This window comes from Dermacentor silvarum, chromosome 8 (assembly GCF_013339745.2).
Source record: "Dermacentor silvarum isolate Dsil-2018 chromosome 8, BIME_Dsil_1.4, whole genome shotgun sequence".
NCBI lineage: Eukaryota > Metazoa > Arthropoda > Arachnida > Ixodida > Ixodidae > Dermacentor > Dermacentor silvarum.
Window position 1 is genome coordinate 67,417,425 of NC_051161.1, and position 17,543 is coordinate 67,434,967.

General features: G+C 52.9%; 1 protein-coding gene across 1 annotated transcript in view; it reads right to left on the minus strand.

Annotated features, from left to right (window-relative positions):
* Positions 1-17,543, minus strand: part of LOC119461373 (trithorax group protein osa-like) — a 169,290-nt gene that overhangs the window by 29,458 nt on the left and 122,289 nt on the right. Inside the window, 1 exon segment of the mRNA XM_037722667.2 lies at positions 6,308-6,512. Coding sequence (XP_037578595.2) covers positions 6,308-6,512 — 205 coding nt within the window.

Genomic DNA, 17,543 nt, shown 5'->3' on the forward strand with positions numbered 1-17,543 from the left:
TCCGCGACAGGGGGCCGTTAACGCTGTCGCGTTAAAATTCCGCCACCGCGTCGTCGAGAGCAACTACTTTTTCTCCTGCTGCATATCGAACGTGCGGTCATCGCGATATGCGAACCGGGCCTAGGGAGTTACGTTTGCGAGTGTTAAAATTAGCGCTTGCTAGAGAAAGCACCGCGACGGCTTCCCAAACCAAGAGCGTGCTTTATGGCGGAAGCGCCGTCGTCTCCCGAATCAATCAGCATCACGCCATTTTGCTTGCCGTTTCTGCCCGGGTGCGCTAAGCATCACGTGACGAGCGATCACTCCAAGAGAAACTTTCCAGAATACAACTTCCAAGACTTAGCGCATGCTACCGTTAGGAAGGGCGGAATGTTGATGAGTACAGATCCCCAAAATTCTAATTGAGAATTTTTTTTCTTCAGGAGGATAGGTGGCAATCAAATCAGAATAAAAAAATTATGGGATTCTTTAGCACGCTTTTTTCGACGCCACGCAGTTCATCGCACTCCAGCCACGGCTCGCGTTTCTGCATTCGTCTACCCCGACGCGACGCTCGATGAAGCCGCGCTCCGACACATCTGCGCTTGCGTTACTATTTTCTTATTCACTTCTTTTTCGCGAATAAACAACGCGCCAGTGTCACAGGCGACGCTCGGACATTTGCGCTTCGAGAGAGCCACGACGCAGGCCACAAGACCTTTGCGGCACGCGCACTTGCCTGCAGCAACGGCGGCGGCGGGAGCGTCGGTCGACGCATGTTCCGGGCACTTTACCGATGTTCGCGCGACGGCGGAGGGATAGCGGGCTCCGCCCTGGCGTCTCCTTCGAGTCGACGACGTCCGGGGAGACTTGCCAGCGGCGCGAGCCGACGACGTCGATTGTCTCCGCCGAGAGGGCATGGCGACCGAGAGCGAAACGTATCAAAACGACGCGATCCTAGTTGCTGCAACGGGCGCTGCCGAAACGCTGGACGGGCACGCAACGAGTCACCGATGCTCATTGTCGGCGCGTGGCGCTCTCTTTTAGAGAAGTTGTGTGCGAGCAAGAGAGAGAGGCACACGTTCATGCACTCCTCACAACCGGCGCCAGCGCGGACTCGCGCACCGATCACGAGAGTCGCGTCCGTTCCGAAGATCTCAGCGCCTCGCGTGGAATCGACGAAACGTACGCCAACAGAAGACGCGTACTTAACGACGAGATGGGATGAGCGACATCTGTTTCATCGTCGACTAACCACACGGATGCGCTGGAGTTTCGCACTGAAGCAGTTAGCTTCGTAACGCAGCATCAATGTACAATTCGGAGCCACGGGAAAAAAAAAAAAAAAAACAATACTTGCCCTCCGCATGGCTATGGAAGTCACCGCTTGATTAAAAAGAAACACCGCCCAAGCACTCCGTATAGATGGTTAACCAGCGAAGCTGAAACGTGCGGCCCCGGTGTTTAGCAGTGGGTTAATCCCGACGCTATTATTGGTTACATGTTTGTGTTTCTAGTGGAACGCAAGCACCAATGGCGGGCGGACGCTGCTAACCACGACGCCGAGCTAACTCGAGATATCGAACGCATGCGACAACGGCGAGCCGAGGAGCCGGCGTTGCGGGCAGAGCAGGTACGACGCAGAGAACGTCACTAACGGCGCTGACAACGGGCGATTGGGTGCGACGTAGAGAACGACGTAACTGACGGCGCAGCCAATGGAGACGTTTAGAGAAACATGGGACGAACGGTTTTTCGTTTCGCCTAGCCATATACAGCTTTCGTTGTAAAAAGGAGAACGCGTCAAAAGTGGCAACACGTGCGGAACACATTTGAGCGTGCGGGATGGGGGAACACACCAGCAGTACTTTGGTACTCTTCAGCTTCGTCACTGTGTCTTGCTTTGTTACGGTCTGGTATTGTTGCAAGTTACTCTATTTTACTCTATCGTCAGGACACGGGCGAGTGACGTTCACTGAGCGCGCGAGCACATCCTTATTTTGGCTCGGTTTCCGGCGGCTCTCTGCATGTTCGACTTCCACAGCTGAGCCACCGTGAATACATATTACGTCTCGTGGAGCGGCACAAACATCCAACAAACGGGACGAAGCATCAGATTTTCGCAAGTTTCAACGAGCCATGGTATTGAAACTTGCTTAGTGCCCTGTATCGCATGTTTCCGTCCGATTATTAAAATCAAAACAGTTCGCAGTAGAACACGAAATCTGCATATTAGTTAATGCGTATGATTCAGCTGCCAAAGGCTAAGTCTTGCCCTCCCCTCACCCCCCCCCCCCCCCCAAAAAAGAAAACGAAATGGGGGAGGGTGCTTCAACGACTACGAGCTGGCACACTGCCGAACGCATTCCTCGAAAATTTTGCATGGTGAACCAAGTTTCCAAAACGCGGTAGACGAAAATGGGAGGGCGTTGCGAAGAGGAAGCCAACACGTCACCTCGCGTCGCCCTCCACCCCCAACAACTAGCGCGTCGAGCAAGCAGCGGGGAAAACCTGGCCGCCCGCAGCGAGCGACAACGAGGGCGTCGAGAGGCAGGTGGCGGAGCGCAACCCTTTTTCTCTTTTCCTCAAGTCGCGCCGACGAATGCGAACAGCGGGGCCGTCCTCGGGTCGCAGATGCATCTGGCCGCAGGGCCGCGCCAGAACGGAGGAGGCGCACGCTCGGAAGAACTCGCCACCAGCTCGTTCGGACGTGCAGGACGACACGCAACGGAGCCGGCGTGATTCTGACGCTCGATTCATTCACCTTGCGCGAGCACACCGCATGTTGCCAAGAACAGCGATCTCGCTACTACACTTGGTCGACGTGTGCGAACCGCGGACACAGTATGCCAGACTGGAAAGGGAAACAAAAATTCAAGTTACGCGACTGCGCAACGTCACTAAAAGGCAGGCGTGCTAGTGCTAACGTTGACAACTAGTAGGGACGAAAAGGGCAACACCCTTTTCGTTCCCACTACTGGTTAGCATGGTCGCCTTTGATTCCCAGTCAACTTGCTCAACTTCCAGTCGTTTCCCCGTCCGCTGACCACGGTGGATGGCCCCCTCCCCTCAGTCTCCTACCACGCCAACCAGATGGACTCGGCGATACAGCGTCGGTACCTGCGTCGCACGTTCGATGCCATTCGACGGCACATCATTGGCGACTGCCGCCTCGGCGGAGACAGGAAACCGCGGAATGGGGGTCTTGTAGCGAGACACAGCGGTCGCTCGCGCGCGCCTGCACTACCAGCCACCGACAACGGCGGAGGCGGCGGCAGCAGCAGCAGCAGGCGCGGCAAACCGAGTCGTCGCTCGGCTGGCGCAGCCGGCGCGCAACGCAGCCACCCCTCGGTGCGCGCCGCCGTGTTCCCACGGGCGGCAGAGCCGAGGCAACGCCGGCTCGCATCCGGATGGCCGATAAGAAGGCAGCGCCAAGGAAGGAGAGAGAGGGGGGCCCGCGCGATGCAGCAGCAGCAGCCGGCGGAACGACGAAGACCCGCACGCCTTCTTCCCAGGCGCTGCCGGCAAGAGGACGACGACGACGTCGGCGGGGAGGAGGAGGAACACAAGAAGCGACCTGCGCCACCGAGGCGAGACACACGACGGCTGCTCTCCTCGCGTTCGGCGAACGGCAGCTGCAGCGGGGGCAGCGGGGCGGAAAAGGAGACCTCCGCTAAAGGACGGCAGCCGCGGGTTTCGGCACGGCGGAAGGGAGGGAGTCGTCCGAGAAATGATGCGAGCGAGGCTGGCGGGGAGAGGCACTGCGAATGCCTCGCCGCCCCATTTCTGGCAAATCAATTACACCCTCCCGGCAGCATTCCCCCCGTTTTGTTGACGGTCTCCATTTGCTTCGCTTCCTCATTTTTTTTTTATTCCCCCCCCCCCTTCGCGCCGACGCACTGGCTGCAATGTTTACGGTCCAAGGTCCGGAAAAGATCGAACGCAACGCCGCACGAAATTCGGCCGCGGGGGAGCGAGAGCGTTAGATCGAGACCTCACGGTCCTCAACGCGACAGCATACTTAACGCTCGGGACACGGTCGTAAAATAACAACGACCTCGGCTCTGGAAATAGACGGGAGGGACACCCGACCGGACCCCGTGTCTCCGATGTTGAGGCGCGGAAGCATCGAAAATCGAATGCCCCGGCGAAGTGAAATCAAACCGAAGAGGCAGGCAGAAAAATGAACAAAAGGACCAATGCTAGCCAACACGGAAAGTCGGAATTTCCCTACCGGACACCTGAAACTTCCCTATTGCTGCCGGAATTTGCCTCACTTGCCCAAATCATTATATAATACTAAATATTTGTTTTTTTCACCACTTCCATTTTTACGATGAGTAACATCATTATATAACCTTTACACCTTTGTACTCGAACTTTCATTTTCGACAAGGCACAACGGCGCACTCAGAAGGTTCAACTTGGCTGGTCACATCCTTCATTCTTTTCGCAGTGCCGATGAAGAGAGACATACAAGGACGTGGTATTCAGCGCCTATTAAACGCGCGCAAGCGAGAGGCCGAAGTAACCTGCTACGCGAGCCAAGAGCAGGAGCGCACCGTACCGCTAGACTCCCGCTGAAATCGGGTGCCAGTGAGAGGAGGCGCGCCGCTACACTGGTTTTGCAATTTCTGCCGAAAAAAAAAAAAAGTTGTTCGAATTCTCCAGTGTTGCAAGATGGTCGCACAACAAACGGTTGGAGGCAGTAACCCAAACGTAGCCAAAGCCGCTGATATTCGATGTTATGTCGGGAAAAGAAAAATGCAAATTACCCATAAAATTCCGGCTATACACGGAGTCGCAAAACTTCCCTCAAACGAGCAGGATTTACCTTATTCCCGCAAAGACCTGAAATTATCTTAATGTGGGAAATTTCCCTCGAGTTGGCAGCCCTAAGCGAGACCCACGCACTCGCGCGAAAGGAGAGGCGGGAGGAGGCGTTAACTCGTTTTCCTCGCGCGGTGGTCAATACCGCCTTCCACGACGACAGCGGGCCGGTACACTACGTGGGCGGGCGGCGAAATACGGCGGCTACGCCGTACGTTTTAATTTTTATGCGGTTCGCCGAACGTTCCTGCTTCTCAATGCTGCCGCGCCTAACTCGTCGCTGGCCGCTTTCCCTCACGCGCGAATACCGCACATTCCAGAGCCGACTGGACTTCGAAGGTCGCCCGACCAACTCTCCCGACTAGGCTAACAGGTGCGAGAATAAAAAAAAAAAAAGAAAAGAAAAGAAAGAAACGACAATCGCGCAGCAGAAACACTGCGCGTGGATCCGGCTCTAAAACTACACAAAACGTATCGCGCTCCCTTGAACTTGACTGAATCCACCTCGGGCACTTCCCAACTACCGCAATTCGACGCCGATGGTCGCTGGCACGCCTGTTCTGTTTGACGCTCGCGGGATGCATTGCGCTTTCGGCGTTTTTAACCGGCACTTGGCGCAATTAAGAACAAAACCGCCCGAATTGTCGCCGTTGTCGGAGTGATAAATTGACGAGCTTGGGGTCGTTTCTGGTCACGTGACACGAATAATCGTCGAACGTAAATAATGACGAATGAGCGTGACATCATATTCGTCACACGGGGGGGGGGGGGGGGGGGGGGGGCATCTCACAAGAGCATCTGCGGTTTCCGGAAAAGGCCCGCTATCGAACCGCGCTCTTGCGGCCTGTTGCGTCGATCGCCGTGGTCGTGACCACCCTAACCCCCCGCTTCGAGGGTACTTCCGGCAAGGGAAAGGAAACTGAACAGATTTAATAGAATTTCATGACCATAGCGACCTGCCTGATCCCCTTCAGTTTCGATATATCCGGGTTCGACTGTAGTACGAAATACGAGACTTGGTAGTCTAGTTTTTCTACCAACACTACTCACTAACATTGAAATACACAGACAAGGGTCTTTGCCTCTGTATGCTGTCTGGATATTGTTTGTTCTTATAGGGATGACTATATCCATTCATCCCTTTTCCTGTATTGGTAACGGGTACTGCACGTAAACCGGACGCGTATATTGAAAATCTCGAAGGCACAGTGCCTTAGACACCGCGGTTGAACGAGATTGGCTGAAACGCCACCGGCGACGCTCTGATGCCACGCCGTGAGAATTATTGCCTTTGCTTGTCACCCACGATAGGTTAGGTTACGGTTAGGTTAGCTTACGTTGGCGTAAAAGGCTTTACGTGGCGCGGCGTACTCTCACAGCAGTTGCAAAAGGCGTCGAGCGTCGCCAGCGGCGTTTCAGCCGCGGTTGCTAAGGCGCTGTTGTGCCTTTCAATATATGCAAACCGGACGCCCTGTGTCAAAGGGCAATGGGCGCTCACCGATGGCGGGCGACATGGATCGCGCCGACGAGCCCGGGGGTCCCCCTCCTCCGGGTGGTGCCGCCCCCGGCGAGGGCGTCGGCCGCAGCGGCGACTGCTGGGGGGCAGGTGGCGTGCCCGCGGCGCCCCGCAAGGGTCCGGCACCCGCCGCGGGGCTGCGGGCGCCCCCGCCGTGCTCGTCCTCGGAGGCGCCACCGCTCAGCTCCTGCAGCAGCGAGAAGAGACAGACAGGTGCGGGGGTCAGTCGCAGCGAAGTGACACACACGGGCGAGGTACACTTTACATTCGCCTACAGTGGCGGCCAAAGTCGGGTCGAGCACACACTCGTAGGGCCGAGAACCAGTCGTCGGGTGTAAATGCCAGACGGTCGAGTCGAACGAGGATCGAGCCGAGCACGGTCAACCCGCCTACGAGGCGTAGGTCCACTCGCCCGAACTCGCTTGGCAAGATGCATGTAAACGCGATCGGGTATGACTGGGGGTCTGAGTCGACACGCTCGCGTAGACTAAGCTATAGATACACGAGCAAGCTCTTCAACGTGGCAAAAAAGGAAAACAGCCACAAGAGCACGATACTACTATGCCGGAACATAAAGGAGACATTTTTCACACAAGGGAAAACATAAGGACACTAAATCAAAGTCAACGGCGTGCCTCATAATCAGATCGTGGTTTTGGCACGTAAAACCCCATTATTTAATTTTTAAGGTTAGAATACAAGGGGCGAAGTAACGTGCGCTGCATTTAACGACATCGTGATATACCCCAAAAGAAGTCTAGGAAACAGTTTGCCTGCATCATCACGACATCCCATCTGACTCTATATGTTGAAAGTTGCGTGCATGCGTTGGCTAGTACTATCGTCCTTTTTGCGTGAGTTCTTACTGCAACGAAGGGGATCAATGCACGCGCAGCACTGTGCGAAGAGAAAATTACACCGATGGAAGCTGCGCCGTTGCTTAGGTGTACCCGCCGCCTCCGCCTTTGTCCTTAAAGCACATCGAAAGTGATGACCGCACGAGTACGCAAAAACGCCAAACGAGCGGTTCTTTTTTGTTGCTCACTACGCCCCCGCAGGATTGTGGCCGGGAATTGAATCGGCGAACTAACATCTGGTCGGTAGAGTACAGAGCGCCTGGATATGCACTCGGTCAATGCCTTAGCTGAGGTCATACATACTGCGTGAATACGCGATGTTACGGATCTCCGACTGCTTCACACGCACATGTGGACTCCAAATAAGGCGGCATGTCGCTGTTCTATACGGTACCCATAAGAAAGCAGGCAGGGCCTCGGCCCAGCAGTTCTTGCTAGGCAGAGCGATCCCACAAACATCTATACTACAAACACATCGCACTCTCGGACCCGTTCGATGAGACTCACGACGCTGTCAATTGACAAGCGACAGACAGTTTACTCCTGGCCAACGGTGCCGCCACGGCTTGCCGGAACGGACACGTCGCGCCCCGCAATCGCTAAAAGAAATGTGGGGTGGCTTCTTTAACGTTAAGGCGCATTCGTCGATTTACACAGCGCATTCGTCGATCAAACATTGTCCTCTAGGACTTTCTATTTGCTTTTTCGTAGTCAAATCCGCTTTTTCCACCCATCCATTCAGAAACCTCTTCATTCGGCAAACACACAGCACTTCCATGATTTCGTTTTTGTCGCTTCACCGGCGCAGCATCGGGGCCACACACACGTACACTAACGCACACCATTTCACGCCTGGACGCGTTTCTTCCCATCGCTCAAACACCTGTCCGGCGGCCAGCGAACCGTTCCGATCAAAACAGCCGGCGTTGCGCCCGCACTCAAAGTAGAAAGAGAAAAAACAGGAACATAAACACGGACGACGGGGAAAGCCCCATAACACCGCATTCACAATCAGGAAACGACTTCCCAATTACGTCATCGGGAGCTGCGGCCTCGCGCTGTCGGGGTGAGTTCTTCAAACGCGCGGGCACGCACGCACGCTTCGCTCTCGGCGCGGTACAGACGCACAGACGCCGTCGTCTCGCGATGGTCGAAAGAAAGAAAAGATAACAGCAGCTGCGCGTATCTGCCCGCTCAGCGGCGGTGGTGCTGCTTCGCGAGAACAAGCAGCGCAAAAACGAAGGAAGAAAAGCACAACACTGCCGCAGCAAGCGACGAAAATAAAAAAGAGCACAAATGCATGCAAACAAGAGCAAGAAAAGACATCCCCCCGCTCACGACATGCACAGACGATGCAGTACAAGAACGGAGAGAGAACGAAAGAGAAAAAGCGCCAATACAGCAACAAAGAACTGGGTCTTCCGTGCTAAGGAGCAGGAGGAAACGGACGCCGCCGCGCGTGGCAGCGTGCACATTTATTTCACGTCCTTTTTTTTTTTTCTTTTTTATTCCTTTCTTCCTTTCGCAAAAGCGGCGAGCGCCCTTCCGAGTTCGACGTTACTACGTAACCAAGCCGCAAGGAAACCCTTTTCTACCGAATCCAAAGTGCACAACAACAAACCAAGGAACGAAACGCACGCACGCACACATACACACAAACAAAAGCCCCTCGCTGGACCGTCAGCCCTCCCCCCCTCCCCCTCCCCCCAACCTTTTGTTGTTACTGTTCGCGTCTGCAACTCTCGTATCTTGGCGGTGCGCTCGTAAATGATCCGTCCATTCGCTATTTGCAGCGGCCCGGCTCTGGTGTTGTTGCCTTTTCGAACAGCGTTCTTCGCAGCCGATGGAGGCAGTGTTGTCTGCTCGCTTTTTCTTCTCTCTCTCCCCCCCCCCCCCCCCTGTTTTTTTTTTCCTCCGGCCGCGCGCATTCTTCTCCCTTTTGTTGACAGGTACTCTTCTTTTGTACCACGATCACTTCTATTCGGGCAAGACGACCGTAGCAGCACTCGCGGTCGGCCTTCGGTTTGGACGGCCTTGCGGACCGGTGTGAAATATCAGTCGAATAAAAACGAACCGCGCAGACAGCGAGGCAGCAGAAAGACGGGAAAACAAAGACCGGTGTGTGTGTGTGTGGGGGGGGGGGGGGGGGGGGGGGGAGGGGGTTCCCGCAGATAGATGGCAACGCGATATCGCGCCGGTAACGGCCGGCACGCGAACGCCTCGCTTCTCCGCAAACAGAGCTAATGATCCGCTCCCCCCCCCCCCCCCCCCTCTCGGCAACGGCAATTCGCGTCCGCACCGATAGCGCGGTACGGGACCGTCCGCGCTCCTGTTTTTCCACGATCGCTCATTACGAAACCACTGGTGCAGAATCGAAATGTTCTCCCGCAATCGTGATGACAGCTCTTCCTTCGCCAGCGATTCAAACACTGATACAAACAGTAGCGACGGGCTATTACGAACGCCGCTTTCGATAGAAAACCGTCACGTGCACGCCTCATCGAAGGGTGAGAATTCTTGAAGATAGAGCCCCGTTTCGGCAATTAAAGCCACGGTAAGCTGTAGGCAACGCTTTCACCTTTCAGTGTTGAGGCTGTCGATAGGAAGAAGAGAGAGAGAGAGATTATAGTTGGAAAGGGTGAAAGATTGGGTTAAAGTGCAGCGCGATAATTGAGAGAGTTATCGCGCTGCACTTTAACCCAATCTTTCACCCTTTCCAACTATAATCTCTCTTCTTCCTATCGACAGCCTCAACACTGAAAGGTGAAAGCGTTGCCTACAGCTTACCGTGGCTTTAATTGCAGAAACGGGGCTCTATCTTCAAGAATTCTCTCCCTTCGATTCCATTCATTTCTTTATCCATCACGCGGGACGGTCGATCCGAGCGACGGTGGGCGCACGGCTGCGCACTAACCAATGGCGAACGGCAGAACGAACCGGACATCTTTATTTAGAATCGCAGCGCGGCCCATTGAAAGACCGTACTCATTTACAAAATACGGCCTCCCGATCTGATCAGTCGCGTCGGTCCACCGGCAGAGCAAGCCGACGATGCCCCACACAGTATTCGCGGCATACGCCGTTTCTCAAAAGCGAGAAACCAGACGACAGTGCACAAAAACTCGCGACCACGAGTAGCGGCGTCTACTTATTACACCACCCTGTACCCCCCCTCGTTAGAGTGAGCTGTACCCTCTTCTTCCGTGGGCGCACGTGCCCAACCGCGTCCCCGCAGTAAACGAGGGCCTTTTCGTGCCCGACGAGCAGCGTGACACGACCTCACCGAAGAAGAGTTCGCCGCCGTCCACGCGGAGGGCAACGTGACACTCCCTTCGCCCACCCCTTTTTTCACGCAAGAAAGCCAGTGAAGGCCGCAGCCGGGTTTTCGCCAAACGACGGCTGCGCTGGCACCGGCACCGAAAAGGACAGCCGAAATCCAAGAGCGGCGGAGGAAACAAAGGACATCATTGGTGTGTGTCTGTCTATTTCTTGTCCAGTTCTTGGCGCTGTTTCCGTTCTACGTGCCATGTACCTACCAGCCCCCCAAGAGCAAACTCTCTTGCAAAGCGCAGCCAATTAGTTACTCTCCCTTTTCAGCAATCGCAGTACCACGAACTGCAAGGAAGGCGGGCACGCGCTTGCATAATGGACAGTGCCAGTTGGCATTTGGGCAACAGACAGGAGCGGCGAGAGAAAAGGGCTCCTGGCCAGACGGCAGCTGCATGCACCCGCTCCTCCGCTCGCAGAAAGGATGCGGGGGCAGCACTGGTTAACGCTGGATAAAATGCCACATGGAAGCGTGACGATATCCTCATCGACATTTTACTTCGTTACGCGAGAAAGAGAAGCCGCAAAAGACCGCAAGTGATCGAAACATTTGTTGCGCTGCAAGATTAAATTGCTTTCTCTCTCTCTCTGTCTGTCTGTGTGTGTGTGACCTCCGTCCACAGCGACCTTTTTCAGTTTTGCCCGGAAACTGGCTTATCTAAACCACAACTTACGAGTATTGTAAACTCGGCGCGTTTATAAATATTTAAACAGGAAAACTAAACGAGGGAAATAACCGGGAAAGGGAACGAACGCTCTCTTATACCAAGACCAGACGCAATAGTAGTAGGGCTCAAAACGTTAAACTGGAACAAAATTTTACTTTGGTTAGATTTGTTATGATTAGTATACCCTCCTGAGACCCGAACACACCTGTGTGATATAATCGCTCTTCAAGGTGGTTCTTATTGCTGTACTGTTATGTCATGAACTTGAAAAACAATTTTTAAAATTCAAATACCACGGTTAGATGTCAAAAACTGCGTCTGCATGTACGCGAACATCTCATCTCCTCACGTCTGCCATGATAAAAACTGTATTTCATTGCATAAATGCAGAGATGAAGATGTAACTCCGTGTAGTGCATTGCCATGTTGCTGGCGCGCCCGTTATTTTCAGGCAATCTCGGTGATTTCGAAACACACCAAGTTTGCTGTCGACCGTCTGGGACGACACAGAGGTCTAGATCAATTGAGTGCCAAATTCCTCGAAAGCGGAAGACAAGAATATGAGTAAAGCACTTCTTTACAATTACACATGCAGTGAATATTTGGCGTAATCACTTCCGAGTGAATTCATTAAAAAAAATGTAGAATGCAACGTGCAATATATTGTACAGGGGGTCATAGGAGGATATACCACGAAGGCAATCCTGGCAAAGCCGCGGGTAATTGCATAGTTTCCTTGTTAGCGGTCCTTAAACAAGCCACTTAGCGGACGACGCGTGCAGGTGATAGTTGTCGGCATGACGTAAGTTCCACCCACGCCGCCTCAGAGTTTTTTCAGCGCGCCGCGGGCAGCCGCACGAGCCACCTTATCTCGTAGAACATGCCGAGGTAGCGCGCGCTCTAGGTCATGCGTCACGCTTCAATGTTACTTCTTCCTCCTGCGGCGAGCAGCCACAGCGGCGTTTCATTTCAGTTTCGGTATCAAAAATGGCTATTCTTGTGACGCTACCGCTCGTACTTCTAACATTCCCAAGGAGGCTCCTACATGTCTACGCTACCTTAAACTAGGCTTTTCAGTCGAAAATGTTTTGTTTCACTCGGCATTTCAGAGAAAGACCGCGAAGCAGCAAGCGAGATTCGTAATGTAAACACCACCAATAGCTTGTTTCATTGAGCACGCGTCCATTTCGATGTGATATATTGCAACGCACATCTTCACTCGGCAACGAAAGCATCCCAGCTGCCCCGTGCCTCGAGCAATATCCCGTAGCTGACCATCGCGACGCATTCCTCACGTAGCCGCAGCAGAGCAGGACGTATCGGGCACATAACAGACGAGAAATCAAGTCGAAGTACCAATTCCACTTCTCGTCCTCACCACAAAGAACCTCTCGCACAAGCGAGCGCTCTCACTTTTCACGATGTCCGTATCAAAGGTCGCACGTGTCCTCGTATTCAAATTATCGCGCGCGCGCGCGCGACGCAACCAAAGCGGCAAGCAACCGCGGAATAGACCAATGAGAGCCTCCTCTGTACGGCAGAAGGGCTGCCCAAACACACGCCAATCGAGTACGTATCATACATATATCCCTCGGTCACCAAGGTACGCAGTAAACAGTCCCGAAGGACAGGGCGACAAACACCCGCTGAGGAGGGAAAAAAAAACTGCGCGTACCCTGCGGAAGAACGCGCAGCCATTAAACACGCGCGTCCAATTAGCGGAAGCGACGAGCCCCTTCGCCGGCGCCAATTAGGGAAGCAGCTCAATGCGCCCCATTAATTAGCCTGCGCGACCACGCTATTGCCGCGCGCCGATACGTTCGGGAAAAAAAAAAAAGCGAGAGTGGGGATACGCGTTTACTCTAATCCCCCTCCCCTTATACCAAGCTCTGGATTTTATCGGCCGGTACTACGACGAAACGTGGCGTGTCACCGCAGCATAGCGTACCCCTGTCAACTTTGTCACTACGACTTAAGGCTCCGCTTATACACTGGTTCATTCCCACCTTCTACCATCTGGAAGCCTACCCTTCTCGCGTTAATTCATCGTGGCAGGCGGCACGATGCAAACAACGCGTCGCAACGTGCGCGCATGCACGCATGCGCTGGTTGCTTAGTGGCTATGGTGTTGGGCTGCCGAGCACGAGGTCGCGGGATCGGATCCCGGCCACGGCGGTCGCATTTCGATGGGGGCGAAATGCGAAAACCCCCGTGTACTCAGGTTTAGGTGCAGGTTAAAGAACCCCACCCAGGTGGTCCAAATTTCCGGAGTCCCCCACTACGTCGTGCCTCATAATCAGATCGTGGTTTTGGCACGTAAAACCCCACAATCTTTTTTTTTGGGGGGGGGGGGGGGGGGGGGGGGCGAACAAAAAAAATGACGGGCATTGACGTAGGACTCCCCCCCCCCCCTCCCCTTGTTTTTTTTTGTCTTCAAGTATCCACTTCTTTCGACGTATTCGACAGCCGTATCGAGCACGCACGACTCCAATGCGCGGATGCTTCCTGGATGGAAAGACACTCGCGGCCAAGTCACGGCTACACGGCGAATGTTTTTTTTTTTTTTTTTTTTTTTTTTTTTTTTTTTTTTTGCCCTCCACGGTAACTACAGGTACAGCCGGCATACAGCCGAAACGCTATTTCACTCAAATCACTGACTGTCCTGCCGCAGTTCGCTCCACCGATCCCGCTACGCTCCGATTTAAAACTCCACGCGGTGCATTCCACCCCCCCCCCCCTTTTTTTTTTTTTTTTTTTTTCGTTCTCGAAGGGCCAGCGCGGAAGACCGAGAGAAAACGACTCGTCTAGCCGGGCCTACACGCGTCCACGCCACTGTCGCATTTTTCTCTCGTTCGCGTGCGTGTGTTCTGGTATAACCACGCGCACCGCAACGCTGGAAGCCAGGAATACGAGCATGCAACCGAGTAGAGCTCCGATTGAAGAACGAACGAACGAGCCCGTCGCTCTTCTTTCGTATTAGCGGGATTCACGGAGCAAAGCCGTTGGCAACCAAAGCGGAAAGCTCGTAGCCACTGCGCTGTCACCGACGGTTGCTGGGAGCCCAGACGGAGACGTCCGTGCCACTTTCGCCGGCGGCGCTCGGGTGGCGAAGGCTAGGCTTAACCAACGAACGGGACCGGACGCTCGCCGAAAGGAAGCAGGGTGAATGAAAGGGAAGTCTCACAGGCGCCGCGTCACAAGTCGGCACACAAGAGAAGCCACCACAGAGCAGCGTGCGCTGGAACTACCACACAGAAGAGGCTCGAGAGACTCCTCTTCATTGAGCACCTCGCGAACGAGCACGCCGTGCGGGCTTCACGCCGAGAGACGACACCGGAGACAGCGGTGCAAGCGCCATCAACGAAAGAACTGCGCCGCTATACTGCAGGAAAAACCAAAGAGGGATGCTAACTTTGTTCACAGCTAGTCCGCCACGCAACGTCAAAACCTGTCAAACGGTGTGCTACTTTCCAGCGGTAACACACCACCGGAGATACGCACAAGGACCGCTGTGCTACTTATTCCTGTATGAACAGCGCTCACGTGTCCGTAATTGGCTGTTTCTCTCTTAAAATGAAGGAAGTTACACAAGCAGATTTGAAACCCGCTACGTTAACGTGCGCGGCGTTGGCGGACACGTAAAAGTTACAGCCGCGGTGGCGTTCAGTGGCCATAACACGCTCTGCTCAAGCTCGCGGGTTTGATTTCTGCCCACGGCGACCGTATTCTGACGGAGCCGGAATACAGTCTAACTTCGATATAACGAACATAGATTTACGAATATTCGCGATGTAACGAACTATTTTTATTTCCCGGTCTTAGTTCAACTTAAATAACGAAACATCAAATTAACGAAATTCGCGATATAACGAAGTTTTTAGTTGGAAGTACAACTTCGTTACATCGAAGTTCCGACTGTAAGAGCTGCCGACGCGTGACCATAGGCTATGCCCTCATTCTCCAATATCGATAACCAATCTCATGATGACCGCCAAGCCGAGATAACGCTCCAACGTTGCCGCCGAGGTGAGGTAAAGCGTAGCGAGGGCCTGCAACAACCTTTCACTTTCCGTGAAGGGGGCGAACGGGTCAGATACGCCCACCAGTTCGGCCTGATGCGGACCAAATGCTCCCATATCAGGCGATGACGTAATTTCCGTTCAATTCGGAAGTCCCGCGGCGAACCGCAAAGGAAAAAAAAAAAAAAAAAACCCTGCCGTAGTGAAACGAAGGGTCCGTAGCGAAGCCTCCACGAAGCTTCCGCCAAGGTTCGCAGTGGCGTCATGGAGTGACGTCAGTGACATGACGCCTAGTTAATTGTTTGTCGGCAAAGATTCAAAAAAGAGTCAACGTCCGAACTTGGCAAGTTTCGTTAACTTTTACTGCACCCACAACGCCGAAAATACGAAATAATACCGTGAAATACGTGACGTCGAGCTGACGCAAAGTTAAAAATGAAACCTCGATCATTTTTTTTAATGTTCAACATATTAACGCGAAACCATGAAAAGTATAGTTTTGAAAGAATACTTCATAAGTCCAGATTAATTTAGTGTATCTTTACTGTCCCTTTACCGCATACGACAAGAATAGGTAACGACACGGTACAAACATTGCACGTGGAAATGGAAGAGACATCGAGATCAAGGCGGCGAGATGGGATGAAAATGGAAAACAGTATGGTTTAGCGGACAAAACTAATGTGGAACACTCCCATTTCAAATGCAAATGGAAGGAGAAACAGGTCCCAAACCGGAAACGACCCCGTGGGAATGGTGGCTGTCTCTTCGACTTCTCTACTTAACCGCACGGAGATGTACGCTTACGAGGGCACGAGATTCAGACGACGCCGTAAAGTTGGCCAGGGAAGCACGACCAACTCAACTATTTGTAGAATCTCAAAGGCGGCCGGTTTCACGCTTCTCTCGAGCAAAAGCTGGTACTTCAAAGATAAACCACAGCATCACACCTTCGCTAAAGCAGAACTGGAGAATACCGAAGCAGGTCGACGTAGACAGGTAGACTACGCTTTCAAAAAGCTCTCGCTCCGTTAAGTTAATGGCTACACTGACCACAATGCGCGCGCACACCTCAACGCCGACTAAAACCGCGTGACCCCACAGACTCGTCAGTTATTTCAGATATTTGGTTCCTTCTGGCGGAAACTGTGCCTACGAAAGTTTTGTTTTTTTTTTTCTTTTTTCCCTTCCTTCTCGTTACATTATGGAAAGCTCCCTTTCCCTTTTTGATTGCTCATTTATAAGCAGTAAGTAAGCTTCGACAAGATGCCAAAACCTACGAAGTCGTACCTTCGTTTCTCTCTCTCTCTTTAGAAATTCCCTTTCCGGTATCCCGAGCCTGAGCTCCCACTAGGACTAAGCAGCGTGCAATTTAAACTATAGCTTAAGTATTTCTTTTTAGCGACCCTTTCCCCATGTACTAAGCTGTGGTTTCCAAGCTCATCGTGAGAAAAGTCGCTCAACTGCTTTTTTTACTGATACTATAAGAGTTTCTGTCCAGCGTACATACTTAGAGGTTTTGTCTCTTTAGACTCACAAGTTTAGGGCGTACGTGTTTACGGTACAACGCTAAAACCACACCTTTGCCGGTGGAGACATGTCGAAACACTGTTCAACCAGAGCTTGCTGGAAACACTGCTGTTTGGGGCGACGCTTCGATAAATACAAAACATTACAAAAATAAACGCCGGGGAGGGGGTTACAGAGATCACGCAACCGTGAGAAATAAAAATACAGCATGCAGAGACCACAAATGAAATATACTATAATCACTTGCTTGACGATGACATTAGCTGTGGGTATTTTCGTCGCGCACAGCATCACACACAATTCCGCTCTACCGCTGCCAGCTCGGGATACTAACCACGTGTCGCGGTAATACACGGGTAATCTCGCGCCAAAAGTGTTGAGTCAGTGAGTCAGCGACGACCACGGAAGTTTCCTGCCGAGCTGATTACGCACAAGAGCTGTGCGCAGCAAGAGAAACTGTACTTCGAGATCATCAGGGTGCCCTCAGCGCTGAGAGGTCAACTACGCCTCATTTTGTTCGGCACCGAATGTGCACCGGACTTTTATCATTATTTGTGCCGTCTTTATTTTCAAACAATGGCTGGAAACCGCACAGCAATACGCAATGACATCACAATTCTGCATACGCCTATGGGGACATATAAAGCGGTTAAAATTTTGAGGTATTTACACTGCTCTGAAACATGCTGCATATTCGGAGTGATACTTTTGCAAAAAAGCCTCGTTCCGTAACAATCTCACGTAAGCTGTACTTAAGCTGATTCATGAAATTTGTCTTCACATTCTCTAAGAGATGACGTTTACAGAACTGCGATAT